General features: G+C 41.3%; 1 protein-coding gene across 3 annotated transcripts in view; it reads right to left on the bottom strand.

Annotated features, from left to right (window-relative positions):
* Positions 13,252 to 14,602, bottom strand: part of METTL9 (methyltransferase like 9) — a 48,790-nt gene continuing 47,439 nt past the window's right edge. For 2 of the 3 annotated variants that reach the window (XM_018040833.1, XM_018040835.1), the window contains exon 5: positions 13,252 to 13,948. In XM_018040833.1, coding sequence (XP_017896322.1) covers positions 13,743 to 13,948 — 206 coding nt within the window. In that variant the 3' untranslated portion in view covers positions 13,252 to 13,742. The remainder of the gene's footprint in view (positions 13,949 to 14,602) is intronic. The other variant, XM_018040834.1, reaches the window with a different exon arrangement.

Genomic DNA, 14,602 nt, shown 5'->3' with positions numbered 1-14,602 from the left:
AGGAATGATGCTAAAGCTGAAACTCCAGTACTTTGCCCACCTCATGCGAAGAGTTGCCTCATTGGAAGACTCTGATTCTGGGCGGGATTGGGGGCAGGAGGAGAAGGGGACAACAGAGGATGAGATGGCTGGATGGCACCACCGACTCGATGGACGTGAGTTTGGGTGAACTCCGGGAGTTGGTGATGGACAGGGAGGCCTGGCGTGCTGCAATTCATGGGGTCACGAAGAGTCAGACACGACTGAGCGACTGAACTGAACTGAACTGAACTGATGGCTGCCTTCCCGCTACAATGACAGAGCTGGGAAGTTGCAACAGAGGCTGTGTGGCCCCACAAATACTTACTCTCTTTTCCTTTATTGAAAAAGTTTGCCAAGCCTCCTCTAGAGCTACATTCTTATATACTTAACAGAAGAAATGTGATGTTTGAGATGGTTTCAACATAATACAGGAGGGAGGAAATAAGTATGGAGGAAACAAGTTGAGAACTGAAGCTGAAGCCCATTATATTACTGTATCTACCTTTGTATGGGTTCGAAATTTTCCACATACAAAACATAAATTATTTTTTAAAAGAAAAACAAAATAAAAGGAACTGTGTTTTTATTTTTATAAAAGCGTGGAGAGATGTGGAGGAACTGGGAAAGGGTTTTAAAGGAGTGACCAGAGGGCTGATAGGAAAACAAGTGACTCCTAGGCAGCTCACAACCCGATCCCCAGATGCCACCCTCTTGGGAAATTAAAAGGAGCCCCACAGTGCACGTCTATGGTTTCTTGAGATTACTTTATAGGCGCCCCAGCATCCTCTAATACAGATTTCCCTGCTATTGTCTGGCTTGTTATGCAAATAGATTCTCTATCCGCCCAAGGGGACTTCCACAACCAGCTTTGGGAACAGTTACGCTCATTTTACCGCTCAGGGCAAAAACAAACTGAAATTTTGGAAACCTCCAGACAAGGAAGGCAGGGCATTCTAATAGATTCTGAGTGAACTTGATCTCAAAGCACTTGGTAGACGCCTTCTGCCCCATCAATCCCACCCTGCAGGCGGGGATGTTCAGCTCACCTAAGAGCTCTTACATGCTTTGGGACTTTGGGGAACCTATGGCCCTTTTTCCCTCCCTTCCCTTTGGTCAGCTGCCCTGGGGCATTGGCCTCATTCAGAATTCTCCAGTTTCCCAGACAATGAGGCTTCTTGTGCTTATTGCTGCAGTGTCCCTATTAATTCTACAAGGGGTTTCCAATTACTGAAATAGAAGCTCCACTTTCTGCTGCACATTAAGTCTTCGTTCCAACGAAATTCCAGTCCAAAGCCAGGATGGGATTTGGTTTTAATTAAAAGTCCCTCAGGTCACTGTCTTTCAGGAGCTTGGCCAAGAGGATTAAAAGGACTGAGCTGGGCAATGGTGATTTGGGGGTCAATAGCTTTCTCCATGCATCCAGCCCCCTCCCCACCCAAAGGCCTGCAAGATGGGCAAAAATCAGGCAGGCAAGGACTGCTTTGAAGAAACTCAAAACGAAACCCGTAACAATAACCACAAACCTGAACTGAACGTGGGTTCCTAAAAACCTTGACCATAGGGGTTTCCTGGGACTGAGGGATTCCGCTTTAAGACCTGGAAAGTTGCAGGCAAACTGGGATGAACTGGTCATTCAATGCATGAGAGACATTTTGCAAAGATACTGGGAGGATCCCCCATGCTGGGGCATCCCATCCCAGACAGAAACCAACAATTCACAATTACATGGAGTTTTACTGTCTGCAAAGCAGTGCCATTTAAGGTTCGTATCATGGATACAAAGATACAGGTCTACAGATACTAACCTGAAGATTTTCTACTGAAAGCAAAAAAATAACCCCACAAGACCATTTTCATTAGTATTAATGCAAAGTGGTCTAACTTGTCTGGTTTGTAGGCTACCAGGCTATTTGAACTGGATTTGGATTTCATTTCTAACTGTGGTATTGAAACAGCCCCAACTCAAGGGAACGTGTGCTTTCTTTTTAGACTAGAGGCATCAGGCCTGAGTGGTGCTCCCAGCTCTGTCCCTAACGGTGAGACTCTGGCCTGTCATTCTCCTCCCTGTCTTTGAGTCTCAGGAAAGCAAACTGGAAGGCTTGGGATTCTGTGATAGAAGGAGAGAGAGGAGGATGCTGTCTCACTGGGCATCCTCTGCCTGCTGGGCCAAAACATTTGCTCCGTCCACCAGCCCTGAAGGTTTACTTGGTCACTCAGGCAAATTCAACAGACACACAGAACTCAAACAGTGAGCAAATGGCAGAAGGGGGGCCCAGACGCAGGGCCACCTGGCTCTCTAGGAATCATAATTGTAGCGATCACTAAATGAGTGAGAACTAAGCCCGCACCCCTCTACACACACTGCCTCACTTAGTCCTTGCAGAATCTTTGAGGCAAATATTACTGCAATTTCTATTTCACAGACAAGGAAATGGGTTTTAAAAGGTCGAGTGGCCTGCCGAGGATCACACAACTATTAGGTGGCAGGGCCTAATCATTTAGCTCCCGAGCCCTGAGCTAAATGATTCCAAACACCGAGTAGTTCTGCTCTCCAGCCTCTGCTTAGTGGCCCTGTACCTGAACTCCAGATGCCCAGTGCCACCTCAGGGCTAGAAGCCCCAGTTTTCATTTAGACCACTGATTACTAGCCGTGTGCTCTTCAACAAACTCCTTGACCTCTCTGGGCTTACATTGCCTTCTTTGTACAATGCGGATGGTGATAATGCCTCACAAAGACAGGGGCTTCCCTGGTGGCTCGGATGGTAAAGAATCTGCCTGCAGTGCAGGAGACGCAGCTTCCATCCCTGGATAGGGAAGAGCCCCAGGAGAAGGGCATGGCAACCGGCTTCCGTTTTCTTGCCTGGAGAATCCTATGGACAGAGGAGCTTGGCAGGCTTCAGTCCATGGGGTCCCAAAGAGTTGGACATGACTGAAACCCCTAAGCAGGCACAAAGACTGTGTAAATGTTATTTTAAAGTTCATCAATTTATCCAATGTGTAACGGTTTGCTCTACCTGAATATTCTCATTTCTTGCTCACAACAGCCATGAAATATAATTGGAAAAATATGTAAAGAAATTTCCTTGTATGTAAAATACGTAAAAAAAAAAAAAACTGACCCCAGCACTGGCACATATAAACACTGGACAAATAGTAGCTATTATTATTGATGCTTCTGTTGTTGCTATTATCATGACAAAGTCCTTGCCTTCATGTCTGCTCTTATTAAGCGGGTTCGGATCCCTTTCTTAGAAATTTCCTCCCCTCCCCTCCCATGGACGCGCCCTCCCCACGAGCCCTTCAAGTCGCCGAATCTCCTCTGCCCACTCTCCTTTCTCCCTCTGGCCCCCGCCGCCCTCCTTGTACCTTGCGCCCCTTCTCCAGGCAGCTCCCCGCGGCGAGTCCCTGGCCCCCGCGCACCCCAGCGCCTGAGCAGCTGCCGCCCGCGTCCCCTGCGACGGGCCCCACGGGGGCCTCGTCCCCGCCGCCCATGCCTCACCTGCGGTGCCCGGCGCCGCTGCTCCGAGTCCAACGCGGGCGCTCCCTGCGGCGGCCCGAGTGGAGACCCTGGCCCCGAGCGCCGTGGGGGTCACAGTCCCGCAGCTGCAAGACGCCAACAAAAGCGCGCCCTCTCCCTCGCCCCTCTCCGAAAGAGCGGCGAGGAAGGAGGCTGAAGGGCTCTCCAAACACATCCACCAATTGCGTGTAGGGACTTTATTTGGATCTGAATTCAAACAAACTATTTTAAAAATGATGGAACAATTGGAGCAATGTGGTCGCTGGAGGTTTTCTGGTTAGTTTTTTTTTACGTGTGACAACTGCAATATGGCTCTTTTTTTAGAGTCCTTATCTTTTGCAGATACGTATTTACAAAGCTGAAACATGATGTCTGGGATTTGCTTGGAAATAACAGGGACCAAGGAGGGGCAGGAATATGGGTGAAACAATCTGGGTCCTGTGTTGATACTAGCTGTCTCCCGAGCAGGGGTTATTATTATCTATTTTCTTCTTTTTCATGTGCTTGGAATTTTCCATAATACAACGGTTAAAAAACAAACAAAAGAACTGTAAAGATATTCAGACACCTTGGTCAGTAAATGTGACCAAATTTATATAAAGGGGAAAAAAATCCTCAGAAGTAAAAAAAAAAAGTTTGTGCACCAAAATATTTAATGCAGCAGCACTGCATATGAATGCAAAAGGAGAGTCAGGTGGGAAAAGATTCAACTCAGGTTCCCATTAAGGAAATGGTTACATGAACTATACTACATCAACTTCATGGGTTATACAGCTATCTAAATGGGTATGAAAAAAGACTGTGTAATAAACACACAAGGAAATAATTTTATATCTAAAAAAGTCAAACATGAAGTCATATGTGTTTATGTAAAGGTTTCCTGGGTGGCTCAGTGAAAAAGAATCTGCGTGCCAATGCAGGAGACACAGATTCCATCCCTGGGTTGGTAGATCACCTGGAGGAGGAAATGGCAACCCACTCCAGCAGTCTGGCCTGGAAAAATTCCATGGACAGAGAAGCCTGAAAGGCTACAGTCCACGGGGTTGCAAAGAGTCGGACACAACTGAGCATGCACACATGCAACATATATGCACAAGTATTAAAACAGGAAATACATTGAAGTGTTAAGTGTGCATGGTGGAATTATGCATAACTATCCTTTCTATCTTTTCTAAGCTCTATTCAATCAACAAAAAGAAGGACCAGGAGCTGACAGTGGCTCAGATCTTAAAGTCCTTATTGCAAAATTCACACTTACATTGAAGAAAGTAGGGAAAACCACTAGGCCATTCAGGTACGGCCTAAATCAAATCCCTTACTATTATACAGTGTAAGTGACAAATAGATTCAAGGGATTAGATCTGATGGACACGCGCCTGAAGAGCTATGGACAGAAGTTCGTGATATTGTACAGGAGGCAGTGATCAAAACCATCCCCAAGGAAAGAAATCCACAAAGGCAAAATGGTTGTCTGAGGAGGGCTTACAAATAGCTGAGAAAAGAAGAGAAGCAAAAGGCAAAGGAGAAAAGGAAAGACATACCCATCTGCATGCAGAGTTTCAAAGAATAGCAAGGAGCGATAAGAAAGCCTTCCTCAGTGATCAATGTAAAGAAATAGAGGAAAACAATAGAAAGGTCAAGACTAAAGATCTCTTCAAGAAAATTAGACATCAAGGCAACATTTCATGCAAAGATGGGCAGAATACAGGACAGAAACGGTATGGACCTAATAGAAGCAAAAGATATTAAGAAGAGGTGGCAAGAATACACAGAAGAACTATACAAAAAATGATCTTAATGACCCAGATAACCACGATGGTGTGATAATTCATCTAGAGCCAGACATCCTGGAATGTGAAGTCAAGTGGGCCTCAGGAAGCATCACTCCAAACAAAACTAGTGGAGGTGATGGAATTCTAGCTGAGCTATTTCAAATCCAAAGAGATGATGCTGTGAAAGTGCTGCACTCGATACACCAGCAAATTTGGAAAACTCGGCAGTGGCCACAGGACTGGAAAAGGTCAGTTTTCATTCCAATCCCAAAGAAAGGTAATGCCAAAGAATGTTCAAATTACCCCACAATTGCACTCATTTCACATGCTAGCAAAATAATGCTCAAAATTCTCCAAGCCAGGCTTCAATTGTACATGAATCGAGAACTTCCAGATGTTCAAGCTGGATTCAGAAAAGACAGAGGAACCAGAAATCAAATTGCCAACATTCGTTGGATCATTGAAAAAACAAGAGAATTCCAGAAAAACATCCACTTTTGCTTCATTGACTATGCTAAAGCCTTTGACTGTGTGGATCACAAACTGTGGAAAATTCAAGAGATGGGAATATCAGACCACCTTACCTGCCTCCTGTGAAACCTGTATGCAGGTCAGGAAGCAACAGTTAGAACTGGACATGGAACAATGGACTGATTCCAAATTGGGAAAGGATAACATCAAGGCTGTATATTGAAACCCTGCTTATTTAACTTATATGAAGAGTACATGATGCGAAATGCTGGGCTGGACAAGCTAGAATCAAGACTGCCAAGAGAAATATCAATAACCTCAGATATACAGATGACATCATCCTTATGGCAGAAAGCAAAGAGGAATTAAAGAGCCTCTTGACGAAGGTGCCTTTTCATACTGTTCATGGGGTTTTCAAGGCAAGAATACTGAAGTGGTTTGCCACTCCCTTCTCCCATCACTTCATGGCAAATAGATGGGGAAACAGTGGAAACAGCGACAGACTTTATTTTGGGGGGGCTCCAAAATCACTGCAGCCATGAAATTAAAAGACACTTACTCCTTGGAAGAAAAGTTATGACCAATCTAGACAGCTTATTAAAAAGCAGAGATATTACTTTGCCAACAAAGGTCCGTCTAGTCAAATCTATGGTTTTTCCAGTAGTCACGTATGGATGTGAGAGTAGAACCATAAAGAAGGCTGAGAATTGAAGAATTGATGCTTTTGAACTGTGGTGTTGGAGAAGCCTCTTGAGAGTTCCTTGGACTGCAAGGAGATCCACCAGTCCATCCTAAAGGAAATCAGTCCTGAATACTCATTAGAAGGACTGATGCTGAAGCTGAAACTCCAATACTGTGGCCACCTGATGCAGAGAGCAGACTCATTTGAAAAGACCCTGATGCTGGGAATGATTGAAGGCAGGAGAAGGGGATGACAGAGGATGAGATGGCTGGATGGCATCACCAACTCAATGAACATGAGTTTGAGTGAACTCTGGGGGTTGGTGATGAACAGGAAGGCCTGGCATGCTGCAGTCTATGGGGTTGGCAAAGAGTTGGACACGACTCAACAACTGAACTGAACTGATGAAGGTGAAAGAGGAGAGTGAAAAAGCTGACTTAAAACTCAACATTCAGGAAACTAAGAGCAAAGCATTCAATCCCATCACTTCATGGCAAATAGACAGGGAAACAATGAAAACAGTGAGACTTTTTTTGGGGGGCTCCAAAATCACTGCAGATGGGTGACTGCAGCCATGAAATTAAAAGATGCTTAGTCCTTGGAAGAAAAGCTATGACAAACCTAGACAGCATATTAAAAAGCAGAGCCATTACTTTGCCAACAAAGGTCCGTCTAGTCACAGCTATGGTTTTTCCAGTAGTCATGTATGGATGTGAATTGGACTATAAAGAATGCTGAGCACTGAAGAATTGATGCTTTTGAGCTGTGGTGTTGGAGAAGCCTCATGAGAGTTCCTTGGACTGCAAGGAGATCAAACCAGTCAATACTAAAGGAAATCAGTCCTGAATATTAATTGGAAGGACTGATGCTGAAGCTGAAGCTCCAATACTTTAGCTACCTGATGTGAACAACTGACTCACTGGAAAAGACCCTGATGCTGGGAACAATTGAAGGCAGGAGAAGGGGATGACAAAGGATGAGATGGTTGGATGGCATCACTGACTTGATGGACATGTTTGAGCAAGCTCTGGGAGTTGGTGATGGACAGGGAAGCCTGGCATGCTGCAGTCCATGGGGTCCGCAAAGCGTAGGACACAACTGAACAACAAATTTAATTGTGAACTCTAGAGATCTTCCTGCAATCCTTTACATTTAATGAAACACCTCTCAAAGCCTGAAATTTTTTAAAAACTGAAATGTATAATGCTGACATTACTTTGTTGGTGGCAGAATGACATATACTCTTCAAAAATGACCAACTCCGCTGCTCTGTTGCTCAGTTGATGGTTTATAAATACTTATTAGTTATTTATAAATAGTTATAATATTTATCAGCATCCTCAAAAACATCCTTTTATTCCTAGGCTCCTGGTTTAATCCTTCAAACAAGAAGCTTACTCTCAAGCACTAGATGATAGAAAATGTCTTCCATCTTTTGTCAATTTTTGATTTAGAAAATAGGTGTCTATGAGTTTCACATGATTCATCTTGGAAAAATAAAGGTATCTTTTATTGTCAAAATTTTTAATGTTAAAAATTTGTAAATGGAGGTATGTAAAAAAGTCCAGAAGTGTAATACCAAAATGTTAATAGTGGTCCTCTAAGGGTTATGGTTCAGCTAAAATCTACTTGCATGTTCTTTACACCTATATTTTCTACTTTTTCTATAACAAACATGCTACTTACAATGCCAAAACCAGTCGTGCTTTATGATCAGTTACAGCCACCCTATAAATAATAAATAAAAACAAGATGGCAAAATCAAGGGTAGGGAAAACTGTTTTGTTCTGCTGAGTATAAAACGGACTGCCAACATATTCTCAAACATTTCAGCTCTACCATTTGAAAAGCATTGAGGGTTCCAAGTTTAAAAGCAGGGTCCTGCATCTTGGTTCCTGGGTTTCCACAGCAAAAAAAAAAAAAAAAAAAAAAAAAAATGACTTAGAGAACAAACTTATGGTTGCCAGTACACAATGCTCTATATAAAACGGATAACCAACGAAGACCTACTGTATAGTAGGAACCCAGCTCATTGTTACGTGGCAACCTGAATGGGTGTTTGGGGAGAATGGACACATGTATATGTATGGCGGAGTCCCTTCACTGTTCACCTGAAACTAACACACTGTTAATCGGCTATTTGCTGTTGTTGTTTAGTCTCTAAGTCGTGTCTGACCCTTTGTGACCCCACGGACTCCATGGACTGCAGCACACCAGGCTTCCTTATCCTTCATTATCTCCCAGTTTGCTCAAACTCATGTCCATTTAGTCGGTGTACCAGCTATACCTGAATACAAAATAGTTTTAAAAAGTGAAAAAAGATGAAAATATAAAACCAATGTACTGTGTTGATTCCTGAACAGGATAGAAGAAAATAGCATTTGGATATCATATCTATTCTTAATTATTTTCCACAACTTAAGAAATGCAGGTGTATAAGACATTCCAGATTTACATGGTTATTTATTTGGGGGAATAAACAGGGGATCTTTACTTTTCATTTTATACTTACTGAAAGTAATTTTTAAATGGTCCTGTACAAAAAAATAGACTAGTATATAATTCATGTGAATACAGCATATTGACTCTAAAATCCAGAGGGAAATCTTAAGTTCTAGTTATGCAATAATAATTCTAATTCTCCAGAAGTATGAAATTTCTTAATGAAAAAGTACTTTGGTATCAGTGTATACCGATTCCAAATCTTTGATATCAATATGGATAGCAAGCTACAAAGTACAGGTTACTAGTAAATGAAACCCAATGCCATACAAGTTGTACTAGAAAAACAAATCACCAGAGAAATGCAAATCAAAACCACTGTATACCTCAGATCCATTGAACGGCTACTATCAAGAAAAATACAAAATAACAAATGTTAGGGAGGATGTGGAGAAATTAGAACCCTTGTACACTGGAATATAAAATGGTGCAGCCACTGTGAAAAACAATACGGCAATTCCTCAACAAATTAAACATACAATTAGTGTCTGATCCAGAAATTCCACCTCTGGGTATGGATCCTGAAAACAGCAACTCAAAACAGATTGTTCATACACCCATGTTAATAGTCACATTATTCTCAATAACAGATAAAAGTAATGCAGGTGTCCATTGACAGATGAATGGATAAGCAAAAGACACAATGGAATATTATTCAGCATTAAAAAGGGAAGAAACTTTGACACATATAACATGGATGAACTTTGAGATCATTGTGCTCAATCAAGTAAGTCAGTCATACACAAAATAATATTGTATGATTCTACTCATATGAGGTACCTAGAATAACCAAATTCAAAGAAAGTAGACTGGTGATTGCCAGGACTGGGGGTGGGGGAAGCGGGGAAGGAATAGGGAGTTAGTGTTAACGGCTACAGAGTTTCAGTTTTGCAAAATGTGAGAACAGTAAAAATGGATTATGGTGATGGTTATGCAATTTGAATGTACTAAATACCACTGAACACCTAAAAATGGTGAAGATGGGAAATTTCATGATTTTACAATAAAAATTTGGAAGAAAAATATAAATAATGGTACTGTGTCAATAAACACTAAGCAATTTTAAACGTAAGCAACTAAATGGGATGTAGTATGCTGAATTGGCTCCTGGAACAGAGAAAAAGGAAATGGAAAAATGGGCAATTGCAGTAGTCAGTAGTTTACTTACTAATAATAGGGTATCGATGTTAATTTCTTAGTTTAGACACATAATGTGGCTACTATGCAAGACAAAGTTAGGGGGTTAAGGGTACACAGGAACTCTCTGTACTATCTTTGACAGGTTTCTCGAAATCTTGCATTATTCCAAAATAAAAGTAACAACTAAAAATAAGTTAGAATCAACTCCTACATGGAAGATACAAGTGCAAACGTGCTCAGTTGTGTCTGACTCTTCACGACTGTAGGGACGGTAGTCCACCAGGCTCCTCTGTCCATGGGACTTCCCAGGCAAGAATACTGGAGTGGGTTGCCACTTCCTCCTGCAGGGGATCTTCCTGACCCAGGGATCGAAACCATGTCTCCTGCCTCTCCTGCATTGGCAGGCGACACTGAGCTACCTGGGAAGCCCACACAGAAGACAAAGACAATACAAACATATTAGAATTGATAGACACCAAAATATGAACACCTATACAAACAGCTACAGGAGACGTGAAATTATTTTTCTTGTGTTGTTCACTGTTGCCTAGCTACTGTCTTATCATACAATTGCAAAAGGGCAGGCTATTGAATTTTATATTGTGGTAATATTTCCTTCATGATACTGCGTGCATTTTTTCACTTAGATCTTGACAGGGACAGTGTGATCTTCCTTCTGCCAATTCATGATTTTTTATCTTTGATGTGTTACTTGGTGAGCATCCTGGTTGTTTCCAGTCAATGACAAGCCCAGTTTTGTGTTCAGTGGATTCCTACGCAGCAGAACTCAACCTGGACAGCCCTGGCTGTCCATTTTACTAGCCCTGGCTCAGTGCACTGGCTTCCAGCTGTAATACAGATGCATTGGATATAAGCCTATTTGAGGAGTACTTAGGTATCTGCATCAACGTGCTAAGTCACTTTAGCCACTGGAAGCTCACATGGACAGACGGTACTGCAGCTTTTAGACAAAAAAGATCATGAAACGCTTTTATCAGTAACTAAGCAGCAGCAAGCAGTAGGAAACAACTGGTAAAAACATCTTGCTTCATTATGAGTCTGCTTGAATATGCTGCTCTGAGGAGTAGATTTCAAAGTTAATGAAACATGTTAGAGCAGAACTAAGTGAAAACAAAGCTTTACTCAGAAAGACGACTTGAAACAGCTAAGTTTTCCCAGCCCAACTGCTTTTCTGTTAAAGATCAATTATGTAAAAACAGACGTGACATAAGAGAAGGGTAGAAAATTCGCTGTCTCTCTCAACAGCTCTGCACAAGGGAGAAATGACTAAGGTTATTGTGTCTTCTTCCCTTCCATTCGCTGACATCAGTGATCTAAACACTCCAGAGGCTTACAGCAGCAGGTGCAAAGAGCTTTGACTCGCAGGTGCAGCTTGCATTTCCTTTCTCTGTGACCTTTAAGGTCAACTGGTTAGCTGGCTTTGACTGCAAATAGAGGTCTTAATTCCTCCAGTACAACCTTAACTTGATATGAAACACTTACACAAGGAATGGTGCAGACAAGAAGGCAGTTTATTGTATCAATACTTTGGGGAGAAAAAACATGATTCCATTTAGGGGGAAATAAAACAGTCATTGACGCTCAGTAAGAAACACTGCCATCTAGTGGAATGATGATATACCACCAAGACTTTCAAGACCAGGCATGAAATGTGAGCGGATTTGTCGGTTTAAATTTTCACCAAAAAACGGCACTTTTGAGAAGCTGATTTTCAGAGAACCTCAGATTTTGAGAAAGTATTTGTCTTTAAAATGCATAAATGTATGTGCTTTCTCTGATTTGGGGGAGAAAAGAAAGTTTGTTTCTTTTTTTTTTCCAAGTAGACTATCAAATTCTCAATTTCAAAGTTAATGAATCACTTTGGAGCAACCTGCCTCTTTGAGCATCCGTCGTCACTCTTGCACTCTTGTTCAGCAGTCTAAACAGCAACCCCTGATGACGACAGCTTATAAAGAAGCAAAACTGAACTGGACAAGAACTACATTAAATTTACTCATTTCCTCTATTTTTACAATCTAAGGTGCTAAGTATTTGCACTTCACTTATTTGAATTCCTGGGGCGGGGGCGGGGGGGAAGCATTAGAAAGCACCAATAACGCTTTTGCATAAATCATATAACCCAACTCTTATTATGACTACACAGTAACGGTGGAAGATACTGGTGTGAGGACGTGGGAATGCTGTTCTTAATGAATAATAAAGTCATTCTTCTCAAGACTTTAATTCGCCTTTATACCCAGGTGCTGCAGTAAATGTGCTGATTTGATGACTTCTATGAGCATATAGATGAGAATATTTAATGAAACACCTGGCTGACAAAATCAAGTTGTGAGAATAACATACTGTTAATAGGCATGATCTCAAATTGGCATCTCTATGATTACTGAGATTTTAGATTCTGGGTTAAGTGCTCTGCTCTTTGGAACATCCACAATGGTTATCGATCGATCTTGGTAATGAGCTCCTCGTTGCAACATTTCTGGATATATTGTTGGAGGCACTCACGGATTCTAGAATGCATGAGTCTGACGTGGTTTTCTCAAACCATACTCCTGGCAAACTATAAACTCAGTTAAGGATTTCGAGAAGAGCCAAGTTCTGTGAAAGAGGTATACAAGGACAGAGTTAAGAAGCTGAATTAAAAGAATATTAGGTTGTGTTCAGTAGACAAAACTGAATGTTCCAACTCTGAGAACCTAAGATTGTCCAGAAAAGCAAAATTCTGAGTGTAGGACACAAGTTACCACAAAGTCAGAACCCACTGCTCTGCGTTTCGAAAAAAAAAAAAAAAATATATATATATATATATATATATATATATATATATATATATATATATATATATATATATATATATATATATATATATATATATATGAGTTGGGGAGTGAGGGTAGTCCCTGAAGTACATCTGAACGAGGTTGTTCTTTTGAGAGTTAGTCTGGGTTGCTTGCGTTCACCACAATTTGCAATAATCACCCCCCCCCAAGTCTAAAGCCTTCCTTTACCATATACTCTAGTCTACTTCATCTTTCTTTCATATATGCTACTACTTGGGCACACCTGAAGCAAAGCAATTAAAGATACTTGGGAAGCCTTATAGTAACTCCAACATGATGCCAAAGTCACCTCCAAAAACAGTTTATTAGCATGATTAAAAACATTTTCCGGAATAATGACAGAATTTCTAAACATGAAAGAGGATCAGTGGCTACACTTTATAACCAATATTTGCAACTGGAAAGACAGCTTTATTACCCAGTCTTTATTTTATTACAAACAACCCACATTAACTGGTTCCCTGTGAAGTCATGACTATTGCTTTGGGAATGAATTCCTACTGCAATTAAGTATAAAAAATATCTTCCATAATTGGAGTGTGACCTGCATTATTAAGAGTTGATAAAAATCCTCAAAGAGTTGGTTTTTTGTTTTTTAAAAAACATTCCTTTTACACACTACAAAGCAATAATTAGTAATTTGGCTTTTAAAATTCCTACATGATATTTAGAATGGCAGTCCCCAAAGGTCCTCCCTTCACATAACTGAACTTGCAGATCCTCTTCTGGAGTGTACATTCTTGGGGTGGACTCTGAAGACCTCAACCTCCACGTGTTTATACGGGTTTGAGAACAAAGACAGCATCATCCAGAACGTAGTAGTCATTATACATGTCACCTTCACACAGGTATGGCAGTCTGGTGAAAGCTTCAATAACAAAACCAGCTTTTCTGAAAACTTCAGGCAGACTATTCACTTGTTCTTCCCAATTCTGTCCCTTGATTTCCAAAATTTCCGATGGTTTATCCCACTTGCCACCTACTAAAACAAAAACATGAAGTTAAATTCTTGAACAAATTATTCAAAAGAGGGAAGAGGGGAAGAACAATATTGGCTAAGGACTTGGTGTGTACCAAGCACTGGGTGCTTTGATGAATGATCTCCCGGGTGACCCAGCAGTAGGACAAAGAGGAAGCAGAGACTTAGGAAGACTGAAGAACGTGGCCCAGCTTGCAAGGTTAATGAACACTGGGGCAGAAATGTAATCCCTCATTAAACCAGACCCAAAGCCCACACTACTACTTGCTCTGACAGCTTCTTGATATCACCCTCCCTTAGACTGACAGGTGTGTAATGGTTAATAGGTTTGGAAAACTGCTTATTAAACACTGGGACATTGAGGCAGAGTAGAACAAAGTTTGAAAGAGTGCTTTGGATAAACGTAAGAAAACGCCACTACTGTAGTAAAATTATGCCACATATTAACTAGAGAGGTTTATCAGGCTGAAAGTAAAAATAGGTTAAGGGAGACTTTTAATTTCTAAAAACAGACCATTTGGTGTGCTTTTCAAGAGAGATCAATCCATTCTCTAACTTTTCAGAAGAATTTCATACAAGTTAACCTCCAGAACCAGAGAAAGGATATAACACACTAGAATGGATGAATCAACCTAGCATTTCTTGCAACAGTGACTC

Source organism: Capra hircus, chromosome 25 (genome assembly GCF_001704415.2).
Source record: "Capra hircus breed San Clemente chromosome 25, ASM170441v1, whole genome shotgun sequence".
NCBI classification, from domain to species: domain Eukaryota; kingdom Metazoa; phylum Chordata; class Mammalia; order Artiodactyla; family Bovidae; genus Capra; species Capra hircus.
Note: the sequence above shows the minus strand (reverse complement) of the source record. Positions and strands in the feature narration are given on the sequence as shown.